At 41.1% G+C, this 15,381-nt stretch overlaps 1 protein-coding gene across 1 annotated transcript in view; it reads right to left on the bottom strand.

Moving 5' to 3' along the window:
- The window catches only part of fbxw7 (F-box and WD repeat domain containing 7), a 42,022-nt gene that overhangs the window by 7,266 nt on the left and 19,375 nt on the right, over positions 1 to 15,381 (bottom strand). Inside the window, exons 4-10 of the mRNA XM_061680737.1 lie at positions 12,989 to 13,123; positions 9,469 to 9,592; positions 9,219 to 9,355; positions 7,140 to 7,253; positions 3,280 to 3,461; positions 476 to 701; positions 185 to 395 (exon numbers count right to left, since the gene is read on the bottom strand). Coding sequence (XP_061536721.1) covers positions 185 to 395; positions 476 to 701; positions 3,280 to 3,461; positions 7,140 to 7,253; positions 9,219 to 9,355; positions 9,469 to 9,592; positions 12,989 to 13,123 — 1,129 coding nt within the window. The remainder of the gene's footprint in view (positions 1 to 184; positions 396 to 475; positions 702 to 3,279; positions 3,462 to 7,139; positions 7,254 to 9,218; positions 9,356 to 9,468; positions 9,593 to 12,988; positions 13,124 to 15,381) is intronic.

Genomic DNA, 15,381 nt, shown 5'->3' with positions numbered 1-15,381 from the left:
CTCCAGGGACCATCTGCTAACTTATACATTCTTCATTTTAAAAAAGTGCTATCCTTACCAGCTGCGATGTCACGAAAAAACCCCTAAGATTTATTTTGAAGTCTCACCTACGTATAAATGCAGTGAAAGTGAATCAGGACAAAACAATGCCACGGACCACCCTGACGTATCACTCTAAACCAACCTTGCAGCGTTTGCAGACACTGGCCCGTCTTGATGTCCCAGATCTTGACGGTGGAGTCGGCGTTCCCAGACACCAGGATGTTGTCTTTGAGCTCCATGCCACTGGTGAGGGACTGGTGGCCCGTCAGGGTGTGGATGCAGTTCCCCGTTTCCACGTCCCACACTCTGATGGACGTGTCCAGCGAGCCGCTCACCACGTGGACTCCGTCGAACTGAATTAAAATAAACAGATTCACTTCAGATGGTGGCCATTTTGTCATGAAGATGGCGTCGTGTCAGGTCGGTGGCTCACTTGTAATGAGTACACCCGGTTGGTGTGGCCCTGGAGCGTGTGGAGGCATGTCTCCGTCTCTGGGTCCCACACTTTGACCATGAAGTCGTAGGCACCGCTGACCACCCGCCGCCCGTCGTACTGGACACAGCGCACTGCCGCCACGTGGCCCATGAGGACATGTAAACACTGGCCCGTCTCGATGTCCCATACGCGTAGTGTGGCGTCCCGAGAGCCACTCACCACCCTGGCAACACAAAAACGTCACACTCTCCAGAATTGCTTTGAGACTCAAAGAGACACTGGGAGTGTGTGTGCATGTTTGTGATGTGAGGCTAAAAAAACATATTTGTGATCCAGGAGCCCAACCACATTTCACCTTACTAACCACCCGACCAATCTGTGCCTGTAAAGACTTCGGGAATTCTGTTTTTAAAAGTAATAGCCTATGGTAATTTCAATAGCCCGTGATACTATTGTTTTTCACTCATTCTGCGGCGTATCGTTTCTCTTTGCAGCTTTGACAACCTGAAACTTATAGCTTCCTCTCTACTAAGCTTTGCACTTGAGTGTACAAAAACAACTAAAAGCTGCACATAAGACCCTCGAGCACACAGAATGGAGACACATTTTTAGAGGCTGTGGAAGATAAAGCACTTCACATAGCCCTCACGCACCTAGACAATATTAACACCTATGTAAGGATGCTGTTCGTGGATTTCAGCTCTCCATATAATAGTTGTACGCACAAACTGGTTACAAACTGAGCAAACCACTGGGTATCGGCAGCTCACTGTGCACCTGGATACAGGACTTCCTCAGCAACAGTTCCAAGAATGTCAGGATGGACAACACCACCTCCTCCACTTTCATCCTGAACAAGACGACAAACTCAGGGTTGTGTCCTCAATCCCTTCCTCTACTTCCTCTTTACATATGACTGCTCTACCATTCACCCCAACAATAACGTCGTCGTCAAATTTGTTGACAATAACACGCTTGTAGAAGTGATCAAGGACAATGATGAGTCAGCCGAGTGGGAGTGGGTCTGGCATCTCAAGCGATGGTGTGAAATCAACAACCTGGTTCTGAAAACAGCCAAGACAAAGGAGATAAATCATGGACTTCAGGAAATCCAAAAGAACTGAGCACACCACCCTCCTTACTGATGGGAAAGAGGTAGAGAGGGTGGAAAGCTTCAAGGGCCTCAGAGTCCAAATCTTGGCAGATATCACCTAGTCAACCAACATCTCCCATCAGGTGAGGAAAGCACGCCAAAAGACTACTTCCTCAGGAAACTACACCAAGCCGAGCGCCCTCAACACATGCTGATAAACCTTTAAAGATCTACCATGGAGAGCCTCCTGATCTACTGCTTTACAAGTTGGTCCAGCTGCTGAACGGGAAAGGACCTGCAGTGGGTGGTGAAAGCAGCGGAGTGGGTGATTGGAGGCACACTACCCACCCTCAAGGACGCCGACACTGGCAGACTGATGTGAAAAGCCAGTGGAATCATAAAGGACCCCTCTCACCCTGGACACTCACTTTTCTCCCCCCTTCCATCTGGAAAATTCCACAGGACAAAGTCTAGAACCACGAGGCTTAAAAACAGATTCTAATACCAAGCACTAAAATGCATCTGCCCCCTAAAACCTACAGTAAGAGCTTATGACTAACACCACACCCCCTTCACATATAAGTGCAATATAATGAAAGACTGTGCAATATTGTCTGATCACAATCTGTGCAATAACTGAATACCATATCGCAATATGGTGAGTCTCCCAAATGTGAACATTTCTATGTTCTTTAATTGTGTCTTTTTGATAGTGTTCATATATCTACTTTTCTTTTTTATCTCAATGCTCCAAATTGTGAGATGCCTTAACTGATTTTCATTGTTCCTGTGACAGTGACAAATAAAGCTCTCGTCTCAATTCTTTTCTATTCATAGGGTGGATTTCTTACTCGTTTGTTGACATAATAGATTAAGTATGTCTATCTGTTTACTAGAAGCTAGTGGAACCCCTGGTATCAGGTTGATGATACACATTCCTTGATAACATGCTGAGTTGCATCACTTCGTTCGCAGGCCTTGTAGGAAAAAACATGCTGTATAATTACAAAAGACCTCGCGACATGGAGAGGAAGGCCCACCATAGTACTCACCATCTGCTTTACAGCTTGGAGCCATCCCACCGAGCCAGTCATCAAAAGCTACACAAAACCTCGGCGGGCCCTGGGGCGCAAAGAGCACTTTGGAGCATCCCCGGTGCAATTGTGGACTCCCGGTGCAATTGTGGAGTGAATGAGTGAGCGGGGGCTCCACTAAAGAGGGCCTGTTTAATGGCCACTATGCTCACTTTCACATAGACACAGATGCTCTTTTGACCTGTCAGGTTACAGCTGCTATTATGCCAAAAAACAACAACAACATTAGCAGAATACTCATTACTTCCTCCGAGCAACTTTTTACATCAATTGCCATTTGTTTGCTGGTTTTGTCAGCAGGATGAGTCCAAAAACTAATTGATATGCTTTTTTTTCTAGAAACTTTGCAGAAGGGCAAAAAGGGCCAAGAACGAATTACAATTTGCATAAAGGATAAAAGGTGCAGAACAGGCAATTTCCCCCCCTCACTCTTACCTATCCGAAGAGCAAAAACTCAAGGGCGAGCTGTATTGTTTTGTTGGCTGATAATTTCTCTCTCCAGGGCCCAAATTTTAAATACTACCCCAAACCGAACCACATTTCTGGTCCTTGACACCAACCCTATCCCAGAAGTGCCAATAGTGTTTCTGTTGTTTTATAGCAAGTGGCCTCACCTTTTCTCGTGCAGATGCATACAGCGCACTGTTGAGGTATGCCCGTAGAGGGTGTGGATACATTCTCCCGTCTCTGCATTCCAGACCTTGAGTGTGCGATCGGTAGAGCCGCTGATAATGATGTTGTCGCGCATCTGCGATGACCACACACCACCTGTGTGGCCCACCAACGTCCGCAGACACTGGGGAAACAAGTCGTTTTATTAGGGAAAAGGGATGTACAACATTAAATTTGAACTATTTTAAAGCAGTGGTTCTCTAACCGGTGTCCCTGGACCTCAGAGGTTCCACAAGTCGTAACTTGGGGGTCTGCTGTGTCCCTACCATCCTGCCAAGCTCAATCAGAAGCAGCATGCTACTCATAGACATTTCATGCTAACAGATCAGTATGAACCTGCTCTTCGTGTTTTGTAACATTAACAGGTTTTGAAATAGTTAGGGGATTTCAACCCCACGAATAACAGCAAGTCAGGAAGTAGCCATATGTTACGCTGTTACGCATAAGTTAAAAATGCTGTGGAGAGGAAATTCTTCATGCTAAATTTAGTTGGGCTTAGAGCCGTACGATATAACGATATATATTGTTGTACGGTATAAAAATGTCAACTGTGAAATAATCTCTACTGTTTATGTTGCCATTTTTCATCTGCGGGGTATTGTGTTAGCTCTATTGCTGCACCAGTGTAAGGAATCCCCTAGACCCAAAAAGGTAGCGAATCCCTGTTTTAAAGGGCCTTAGTGTGAACGTTAATACCAAAAACGCATCTTTTTCCCGTAGGTTGACAAATGTCTAATAAAGACGACACCCTCATTTATCCTCATTAGGCGCGCTAGATTAGCAATTGATTAGCGTGCTTACGGGAAATCCTTCTGATCAATTGGATTTGTGCATTTTTTGTCTCCATTATGTGCCTCTATTACAGGATCTTCAATGCATTCAATTAAAAGTGTGTGGGTAGAGGCTGCTGTATATACAACATGGGAACGTACCAGCTTTGTCACAGGCGGAGAGGATTTACTGCACGGAGCATGAGGAAGATTACTGTGCAACCTGTACTAAGCCTCTGTCCTAAAGTGTTGCAGCGCATAACTGCATCACATAGGGCAAATCCCACTAGACTTCAGCTCAGTGAGAATATAAAGGATTGTGTTCATGGATAAAGGAAGTATCTTATGCTTTTTGTTTTATGGCTTCTTCCAAGGGTACCAGAGATGGCACAGAGGATGACTGTGATATACACTGAAAAGTGAGCAGTTTTTACGCGATGAGACTCGCCTACCATGCAGTCAACTTTTATTATGCTTACATTTTAATTATCAACAGTGGTCACTACCTACCAAATGGCTAAACCAACTAGCTATGAAGCCAATTAACAAACTAGCCAACCAACCAAATAACCAACAAACCAACTAATTAACAGACCAAACAACTTAACCAACCGCCACCTTTATTCAGTCACCAAAATTTATGAAATTTATTCCTGCTAATAAACTAACACAACTTACTAACTGGCCACCCAACTAATGAAAAAAACCCCAAATTAACAAACTAACCAAGCAACCTAACAACTAGCCAAGCAACGAGCCTACTAACTAGTCGACCAACCAACATCTTTTATCAGTCACCTAAAGTCAATGACAAGTTTAGTACAGCTAAATAACTAACCAACCAACTTCCTAATGAATAAACTAACTATAGAAGTAACCCACCAACCAAACCAGCAATCTGACAAACCATTCAACCACCAAACTTGGCCTTTTTGTGGTCCAGGACCTTAACCCTAAACATATCTGTTTTTAGTTTTTACAGTACACGCTGATGAGACTCTCCTCCCAAGTAGAAGAGTTTGTTTACAGTACACCTTAATTGAGTTTAATTTATTTTTTACACAGTGTAAGTGGTTTAAGTGTTACTTAAACTTTCCATTGTACAGTTAAACCTGTTTTATGATAGCAAAACTGGTAACTTAACTTCTATTATCCCCTATGGGTTTATTTCTCACACGGCTGATGGAACAAGTATCCTACATCTATATAAGAACTAATGGCACAATCATGATTGTTAATTATCGGGTTGCAAAGGTTTATTGATCACGATGACGCAGCCAAAGTAACACCAATCAGTAGGATCCAATTATCAGTGGAGTTCCTCAGGGAGGTTCCCAGTCCATTTGTTTTCTAGAAAACACACCCCAAATTCTTCCCAGGGAGGAGTGGAAGTTGGGTGAACAACCCCATATTGTCTTCATTTTCCCACTTACTGTAGTTGGAAAAACTAAACAAAACAAAAAAAAGGTGTCCCAATACTTTTGTCCATATATTGTATAGTGCTGGTCATGCACTTCCTTTTTTGTAAGAACAATCAGTCAGATAGATTTTTACTGGCCAGATGTCCCGATATATTGGTTCAAGTGTGTGAAATGGTGCGGCCGACCACTTAAATACCCTGTGACAGACTGTGAAGGACTGCTGACCGTGTGGAACTTACTACATGCAGATGGTGGTAATCCTAATGTATCTTATACACTGCACTTTTATTGGCACGGACATGCAATTTGCGCCAAAATGGTTGACTGGTTTTAATTCCACTCCTACTCTCTTTCTCTTTCCTGTTGAAGCCGGACGTGAGCTACCTTTGCAGCAGTGGGGAAATTTGCAGCTCGTCATTGAAACTGCATCTAATTCCGCCAAGTAAACATGCCAGGAAACAGTGCGTAAGTGTGCAATAACAAAGAGAACAGAGGATTGTTATTTAAAGCTCTGTAACAACAGTGGTGCTACAGTGATTTACAACAAATTCCTCACATTCCACAGTCCTTTGTCTTTTACCAACACCACACAATGCCGCACCACGAGACCTATACAGCTGCACTAGCAACAGCTTGGAATACCAATAGTGCTTGCAGATGTCCTACATGATCAGACAGAGCTGTGATGAAATAAAGCTTGTCGTTGGCATCCATTTTGTAGTCTGCATTACTACAGCCCCACTCTACAGGACTGGAGTGGCACAGTATGGCCGAACGCATCCTGGCTTTTCAATGAAATGAGTCTAATAGTCATTCAAAATGTAGTGGTTCACATATTATGTCGTGTTCACAGTCACACAGTGAATGACTGGCAACTAGTTTAAGGTGTACTTAAGCCTTTCTTGTCATGATCCTGAACAGGATAAGCAGTACAGAAAACGGGTGAAGGTCTACCGTGCAGTGCCCACCTAGCTGGCTTGTGCAGCATTTCACTGTTCACAATCGCCCTATGATTGAATGGCGACCAGTCCAGGTCAGACATGGGTTAGGCTGGGTGCCGTGACCCAGAACAGGAAAAACGGTGCAGAAAAACCGATGGATGGATAATTTTTCTTATATGGGATACATTTTGTGATCATCTGGTGACCTATCTGCCTTTGGCTAGAGTTGACCCTGCACAGGTGCTACAGAAGGGAAGTTTTGTGTTTTTGTGGTTCACACACCTGACTTATGGGCATCTAGCATGGGATCAATTCCCATTCAATGTCTCACTCACAATCGCCCTGAAAATAAGTAGAAGTGTAGTGTTTCAGATACCTGACCTTCATACAGTTGGGGTGGTAAGAAATACATCGAAGTGTATCGTGCCACACTGACTGGGATCAATTCGCAATCAATGTCTCATTCACAATGTGATTAACTGGCGACCAGTCCATGCTGTATTCTTCCTTTTTGCTCAAATAAATGGTGTAATGTATGTACTGGTAGTCAGGTGTAAATGCTTCGGATAGTTTTGCTTTGGCAGAGGTTTGCACACTTCCTTAATGCCATTGTGGTCTGCCAGTCTTTTTGTGCAGAAACTGATTTTGGACACCAGGTCTGAAGACTTACCTTTCCCGTGATAGCTGACCAGACTTTGAGCGTGTTGTCGTCAGATCCGCTGACAATGCGGTTGCCGCAGAATTGAAGGCAGGTGATCACGTGGTCATCGTGACCTTTCAGCACCTGAGCAGAGCGAGAAAGACCAATCACTTTTTCAACATCAAAGAAACAGCGTAAAATGTCAGTAAGTGCTGCAGGTGTAGTAGCCAGCACTGCATGCTGTGACTGGTTATCATTGAAGTCGACAGGTTGGTCACAGGTGCTGCATGCTCAGCACAGCGCAGTCATTTACATCCACAGCTGTCAAGCCCGTTTTAAAATTTGAAGTCCCCTGTCCTCCAGTTAGGCCTGGTATACACATATGGACTTTTTAAATCTTAAAAGATTTTCTATCTGTGACAAACCCCACACATGAAGATAAAGAAATATGGCATTTAACAGTTTTTGTCGGATTGTGTGCGGTATTCTCCAATAATAACACAGAAAACCACACACACTAAGATTCTGCTCCACCGTGCATCTCGAAATCTTGCACGATCACATGTGATCTCACAAAACCGAAGAAGAAGAAGAAACACCTCCGGCTTTGCGGCGATGTTTCCCCGAGTGTTCCGGAAGGAGCCCGGGAGCCTTGGCGTTGGCCTCAAAAAACTAATTGATTTGGAAAATACTTCTTGTCGTCTGGGAACCCATTTTGATACAAAAAAAGACCAGGTAAAACATTATTGTTTTTATTTACGGTCATTTGATTTTGTTGAGTCAGGGTGCGTGTCTTGATGGGTGTCATGACTCTGGAGAAGTCAGCTCTCCCCCACACGTGAAATCTTTTGGTCAAATATCGAGCACCTTCATTATTTAAGCTTGTCGGCCCCGACCTGTTTCTGAAACCAGGACGTATACACTCTTAACACGCATCAATCAGCCCTAAGGACAATCTTATAGGATAAGTTCATAAGATTTAAGATTTGCTGGCATTTGACGTGCTTAGTTGGAAAAGGGCAAAATCGGCCCCAAAAACAGGCCGATTGTCTTTGTGTGTTTACCTTAGTGTCTAAACTGTGCTGCCGGATGAATGCACATAGAGTACGAGATAATCCGGTAAATGTTCGGGGTCCATTCATTTTCTACAAGACTTAACCTTATCAATTTGAAGGAAAATGCCCCCTTAGAGGATTTGAGGTTCCTTCTCCTCCAGTAGTTTCACTGCCAGTGGAGCTCATCAGGGAAGTGTTTGAGGTCCATTAGTTTTCTATAACATTTAATCTTATGAATCCTACGGAAAATACCCTTGGTTGAGATTTGTGGTCTCCTCTCCTAAAAGTTGTCACTCCCAGTGAAGTTCATCACGGAAATGTTCAAGGTCCATTTCATTTCCATAAGATTTAAGTATATCAGTTTGACAGAAAATCAAAACGGGCGATTTGAGGTCCCCTCTCCTCCAGTTAGTGTCTATCAAGTGCTGCTGGATGTAGGCACTTAACAGTGGTGATCATCAGGGAATTGATCTGGGTTCATTCATTTTCTAAAATAATTTATAGTTTATGAGGAAAATGCTGTTGTCTGTGATTTGAGGTCAACTCTCCTATAATTTGTCTATCCTGTGCTGCCGGATGTAGGCACTCATTGTGGAGTTCATCCAGTAAATGAGAGCCATTCATTTTGTATAAGATTTTATTTTAGCAATTTGCAGGAAAAGGATACCATGGGTGATTTGAGATCACTTGAGGCACTGAACAGTGGAGTTCATCGGGGAATTGTTGGAAGTTTTAATTTTCTGAAATATTCTATTCTATTCTATTTGAAGAAAAATGCTATCTCAGGGGATTTGAGGTCCCCCCTGCTAATGTTACTGTCACTGCCAGTGGATTTCATTGGCGACATGTATGAGGTCCATACATTTAGGATTTAATCTGATCAATTTGAAGGAAAATGCTACCTTTGGTGAAATTTGAGTTCCCCTCTCTTTTAGTTAGTCTTTACCCTGTGCTGTCAGATGTAGGCACTCACAGTAGAGTTCATCATAGAAATTATTGAGGTCCATTCATTTCCTCGAAGATTTACAGTTATCAATAAGAAGGAAAAAGCTACCTTGGGTGATTTGAGGTCCCCTCTCCTCCAGTTAGTGTCTATTCTGTGCTGCCTGATGTAGGCACTCTTCCAGGGGCTGTGAATGAAGCCGGGCTTGACAATTTTCCTCTTCTTGAGGGGCAAAGGCTCATCGATACCTGGTGGTGGTGAGGCGAGAGAGAATGACGACGACAAAGATGACTTTTTCAAGGTCATTCAAAAAGACTTTACAGCAACATGTTGCTGCTACTGCAGAGGATTAAGAACACACCTTCTTCTCTGCATTTCTCTCTCCACAGCAAGTTGTCTTCTGCCAGAATGCGCCAGTAGCGACACGTCTGGGCCGCTTGGAGGAGGTCTTTGGGCTCCAGGAATGAGAGCACGTACAAAGCCAGCTGTGGGAATGGCGAAGAGATGTGAGAAAGGCACAATCAGGGAACAAAAAGCACCTGAAGCAAAGAACGTGGTGTACAAACAAGAGTAAACAAGGATGATGCCATTGACTGAATTTTTGTATTTTTATTTTTTCCCTTAAATGCAGACCGGCTCAGCTTGATCAGTCGTGTAGAGTAAAAGAATAGTGGCTTCATCACGGGACCTATTGGAAAACATTGAGACCATCACTGGCTTCATCACGGGACCTATTGGAAAACATTGAGACCATCACTAACCATCGCGTGACAAATTCAGAATGTGGTCAACAGATCCCGAGGCTAATTGCGCCAGTTTCGGCTAACTACAAGACGTGCGTTTACACTGCTATGAAACATGGCTTCGGCAGCCCCAAGTAATGACGATATTTTTCCCATTGTATTTTCATGTACTATTTTTTAATTGTGTTCCCCTGTAATATTTTTGGTTTTTCATCTATTACTGTATTCTTTGATTATATTGGTGTATTATGTAATACTTTCTGTAATATACCAATTTCAAACATTTTGTATTTTATGTCTCATGTATTGAAATTAATACTAATATTGTAAATTTTAGTATTGTCTTTCCGAATATTGTATTTTCTAATACAATTTTTTGTCATATTTTAGTTTTTCATTACATTCTTCAGTTTTTTCCTTTTCGAGCATTTGAGTGTTTGATCTATTTTTTGTAATAGTTTTTGCATTTTTTATATTCTTGTCTGATATTGTACTTTTTTCCCCCTAACATTGTTTTTGATTTCCTCACCTATTGTGTATTTTTCACCTTTATTTTTTTGTTTTCTCATATTTTATTTAACGTCTAATATTTTCCCCCCCTAGTAATCTTTTTTAAAAATGTGTTTAACGAAGCTTTCCCCCAAAATTTATTTTATTATTATTTTTAAAATATATTTGCATCTTCAGGCCACAGAAATGGAAACAACAAGCGCCTTAGAATCTGTATCATTCTAATATGCCGATTTTGGGTTTCGTTTTTTTTTTTTTTTTTTTTAAATAAATCGTAGCATACAATATAGTGTTTTTGTTAACGTCAGACATGCAAACACCAAAGGCATGAAAAAGGTGAGCCCCCCCCAAAAAAACAAACAAAAAAAAAACAAAAGAAACAAGGGAGGTTGGGGTGGGGGGTTGGTTGGTTGGGGGAAATCACCCGGGCCGAGAAATTTGTTATTTTAACAAATTAAGCAATGAAGAGCAGAATAAGGCAAAATAAACAAATTTTCTTCACACAGAAAAACATTTACACTGCTCAAGTACATGTTGATGTACCAATTTAAGGTTAAAATTTAATTTTCCTCATTTCTTTGCTTTTTTGTTTTGGCCTCCAACTTGAGCCAGGCCGATCTCCACCTGCACCTGATGCCTGCTTCAAGCTGTGCCACATGAATAGCATCCCCCTCTTTAAACACTCTCATTCTGGAGAAGAATTGACTAAAATCATTGTCTGTTTCACTTCATTTTTCACTATTACCAACTTCAAAGGCTAATCCCAAATGCATCCTCAGGAAAATATTAAGGACAGTATTTTTCTGGTTTTATTGGCCATTTCTGAATTTGTAGTTAGTTCATTGTATTGTGACAATCCCTAACATCGCTCCGTCGCTTAACACATTTAACATTAACATCCGTAAACTAAGATAATTGTAGGCGCGTTTCCAAATTAATACAAGACGTACTTGCGGTTCAGATCATGTTGCCGAAGTTACGTGTGCTTCGCAGTTCCGCTGGGACCACAACCAGGGCCATGACCCGCAGGACCACAACGCGAAAATACAAGAGACCAGTGCAACAAATACGATACTGACTGATGTGATGAGCAAAAATGTTGCTTAAACATAAGAGTAGCAATAGAGGATGTCCGCTCCAGAGGTGGGTAGAGTAGCCAAATATTGTACTCAAGTAAGAGTACTGTTACTTGGCAATAATGTGACTCAAGTAAAAGTAAAAAGACAGTCCTCCAAAAAATTACTTACGAGAAAAAAGTACACAGTGAAATAATTACTCAAGTATTGAGTAAATAGTAACTTCTGATTTCATTAATCACAGCATGAACATCAATTAAAGCAAAACAAAACAAAAAAAGGTGAATGTGCAAATTCTGATGTTGCTGTGTGTGTGCGTGCCCATGCGTGTGTGTGTATGCACAGCCAGAACTACAACAAAACATCTGCAATTTACTGCACGGTGTTAAGTGGGCTGAAATATCCACGTTAGGGCAGAGAGTGCCCGACAAATACTACAATACATGAAAGCTGTTGTTTTTGTTCGTCTAAATGTAAACATGAGTAGTGCGCCGTTGCCTTCATGGTAACAACGACCTTCCCAACATGGCCGCCACGTAGGCACGACGATCAGCCAGGCTGGCTTATCTAGTGTGTTACCCATGCCCGGGAAGCCCAATAGAAGACGCTGTGTGAGGTGATGTGACTTTCTTTGATTGGTAAACTACACTTAAACATCACTTGCGCTTAAATTGGATTGGAGCAAACAGCACCCTATGCGGAATTCGAAATCGTAGTCTCACGCAGGAAATAGTTGATAAATAAGCAAAGCAATAACTGATAAAAGTAGTGAGCGACATTTAGATAATTGTAATGAAGTAAAAGTACCATTACTTCTTAACAGCAGAAGCGGCGGAAATGTTATTTCTGGTCTCGTCAATTCCTGTGACTTATCGAAAGCAGGCCCCAAACCTCAGGCCAATGCGCTCGCATATTAGTCCACCGCGCAGTAATATTCAGAAATTACATCTGTGTGTGGATGTGTGGAATGGATCTAGCTGCCAGCGTTCAAGGAGTACGAAACAGCCTATGATGACGGCGACCCCCTCCCCCCCCAGGAAAAACTCATCGGATCTGTACGATTCACGTAAATGTCCTATTTTTAGTTCAAAACGGCGAATTTCGCCAAAAGATGACTGATTTGCATGTATGCAACATCCCAATTACAAAATGAAAAATTTTCAGCACCCCAAGGGAGTGGTATTGAAAAGCAGATCTTTTCGTGTCGTATATTTTGGGATCTGGAAAACCTGGAAGAAAAAATAGCCCACGATATCAGAATTGAACTCGGCTTTAAGTGGGCTTTGTACGTCCTTGATCAGAGAGAGCAAATATACAATGGATTCCGCTGTTTAACAAGCATCTTTCGTTCTCTGAGTCACCGTGAATGATGCAAGCCCTGCAGTCGGATTAGCGCTAGCAACATGTCAGGTGTTTCCATTCAAGGGCCATGAAGAGGTAAAAGACGTGTGTGTGTGTGTGTGTGTGTGTGTGTGTGTGTGTGTGTGTGTGTGCGTGCGCACGTGTGGCGAGAAATGTGGTGAATTGAAATGGAGGGGTATTTCTTCTTCACCTCTTTGGGCAGCAGGGAGATGAAGTCGCGCTGAAACTGCGGCTCGATGACCTGCATCATATGCTTCACCTGCGTGGGCTCGCAGATGTCAATCAACTCGTCCAGCGCTAGCAGCTTCTCAGGGCCAGTCCAGCTCTGCCAAAAAAAAAAAAAAAAAAAAAAAAAAAAAAAAAGACTATTCACATATATATTATATATTTAAAGATACTCAAACACATTCCTGCATTGAAAAGACGTTTAGAGGTGGTGTCCATGGAAACAGCTTTTATACACTTATACTGCTGGGACCTGCTTTGAACAATCAGTGCAGGGAAAGAATTTTTTTTAAGGTACTTAAAATGAGTGACTTTGGAACTGTTTCAGTTGCCTTCGCTTAATCTCTTGTGCCAATGCAGCATGTCAAATTTATCCCTGAGCCGACTTAGCATTACCGTGTCAAATTGTAATTATCGGTACTCCAGTATTTAGCGTCACTGAGTAGTAATAGTGTTTTGGTTTCTCCCATCCGATGTGCAAAAGGAACAGCAAACAGAAAGATGCAAACCAAAGAAGAGGTCGCGACTCACACAGTGAAGACAAACACAGACAGCTTGGATTCTCATTTAATAGTCGTATTTTTTTGTCTACTATTTGTCAAAAATATTTTCCCCCCGCCTAATATTGTTACATTTACTGTCTACTATCAGAATCATCTTTATTTGCCAAGTATGTCCAAAAAACACACAAGGAATTTGTCTCTGGTAGTTGGAGCCGCTCTAGTACGACAACAGACTATTTGGTAGTGTTAGATATTTCGTCCTGATACATTTGTTCTGTTCTTGTCATTTGTATTTGTAAAAAAATATTTTGGTAATATTTTATTAAATTGCATTATTATTCATGTATATTTATTTATCATATTTTTGTCTAATAGGTTTGTATTTAAAATATTAAATTAATTTTCTAATATTTGTGCCATATATGTTAATTTGTATTTTGGTCAAAACTTAGCATTTTTGGTAAGATTTTCCATTTGGTCCTAATATTTGGATTTAGTTTCGTAGATGTTATTTTTCTTAGTTTTGTATTTTTTCCCTCTTTTTTTTTCTTGCATTTTAAAGAATCATTTTGTAATCGTCATCACATTTGTTTTATTACATTATTTCTATTTACATATTTTTGTCTTAGTATGTCGTCTTTTTCACCAAAATCTTATCTAATATATGTGTATTTAAAAAACAAATTCCAGTTTTTCTAATATTTGTACCATATTTTTGTCTATGATTTTGTTCGTCATAATTTGGCATTTTCTAAAATTTTTCCATGTTTTCCTAAATTTTGTCATCTTTTTTAACAGATGTATATTTTTTCTATTAGTTGTGTATCATTTCCTAATTAAACTTTTAGAGCATAATATTTTTGTAATTTTTGTCTCATACGTTTGTGCATTTTCATTGCTTTTGCATTATATTTGACATTATTTAATTGTATTTAATTCATGCGTTTTTTGTATCACATCTCCACCAAATATTAAAAACAAATTAACAATATTTGTCTTTGTCATCTAATTGTTATGTAGCGTTTAAAAACAAACAAACAAAATTCTAGTATTTCTAATATTTTGTCTTTTTTGTCTAATTGTTTTAAAAATTGTTTTTGGGTCATAAAATTTACATTTGTCACATTTTTATTCCCCCCCCTTAATATTTATTAATATTTATTTTTTTGCCTAGCGGTTTTGTAATTAGTGTTTACAGATGTGCATTTTTTTCTATTATTAACCATAATATATTTTCGCCCCATATCATAATTTTCTATTTTTTTTGTCTTAATGTGTTTGTAATGGGCGGTGTGGTGACCGACTGATGAGCACATTTGCCTCACAGTTCTGAGGACCCAGGTTCAAAACCGGCATCGCCTGTGTGGAGTTTGCATGTTCTCCCCGTGCCTGCACGGGTTTTCTCCGGGTACTCCGGTTTCCTCCCACATCCCCAAAACATGCATGGTAGGTTAATTGAAGACTCTAAATTTCCTGTAGGTGTGAATGTGAGTGAGAATGGTTGTTTGTTTATATGTGCCCTGCGATTAGCTGGCGAGCAGTTCAGGGTGTACCCCGCCCAGAAACAGCGACCCTAGTGAAGATAAGCGGTACGGAAGATGAATGAATGAATGTTTGTAATGTTTGCCCCAAAAGGTTCGCATTCATTCCAATATTTGATTATTTAGACGTCCTCTTTTTGGGGGTATCTTCCTCTTTTTTGGGGGTATCTTCAGATATTTTTTTTATCATAAATTCTTTGTCTCTGGTTAAATTGTACACGTGTCACCAAGGCATTGCACTAGTTAAACACCATCTTCATGCAGACCGTACCACCCAATGCAGTTGTAAGGTGCCATGCGAACCCACAAAAGAA

Source organism: Phycodurus eques, chromosome 6 (genome assembly GCF_024500275.1).
Source record: "Phycodurus eques isolate BA_2022a chromosome 6, UOR_Pequ_1.1, whole genome shotgun sequence".
NCBI classification, from domain to species: domain Eukaryota; kingdom Metazoa; phylum Chordata; class Actinopteri; order Syngnathiformes; family Syngnathidae; genus Phycodurus; species Phycodurus eques.
This window is presented reverse-complemented; position numbering and strand designations above follow the sequence as displayed.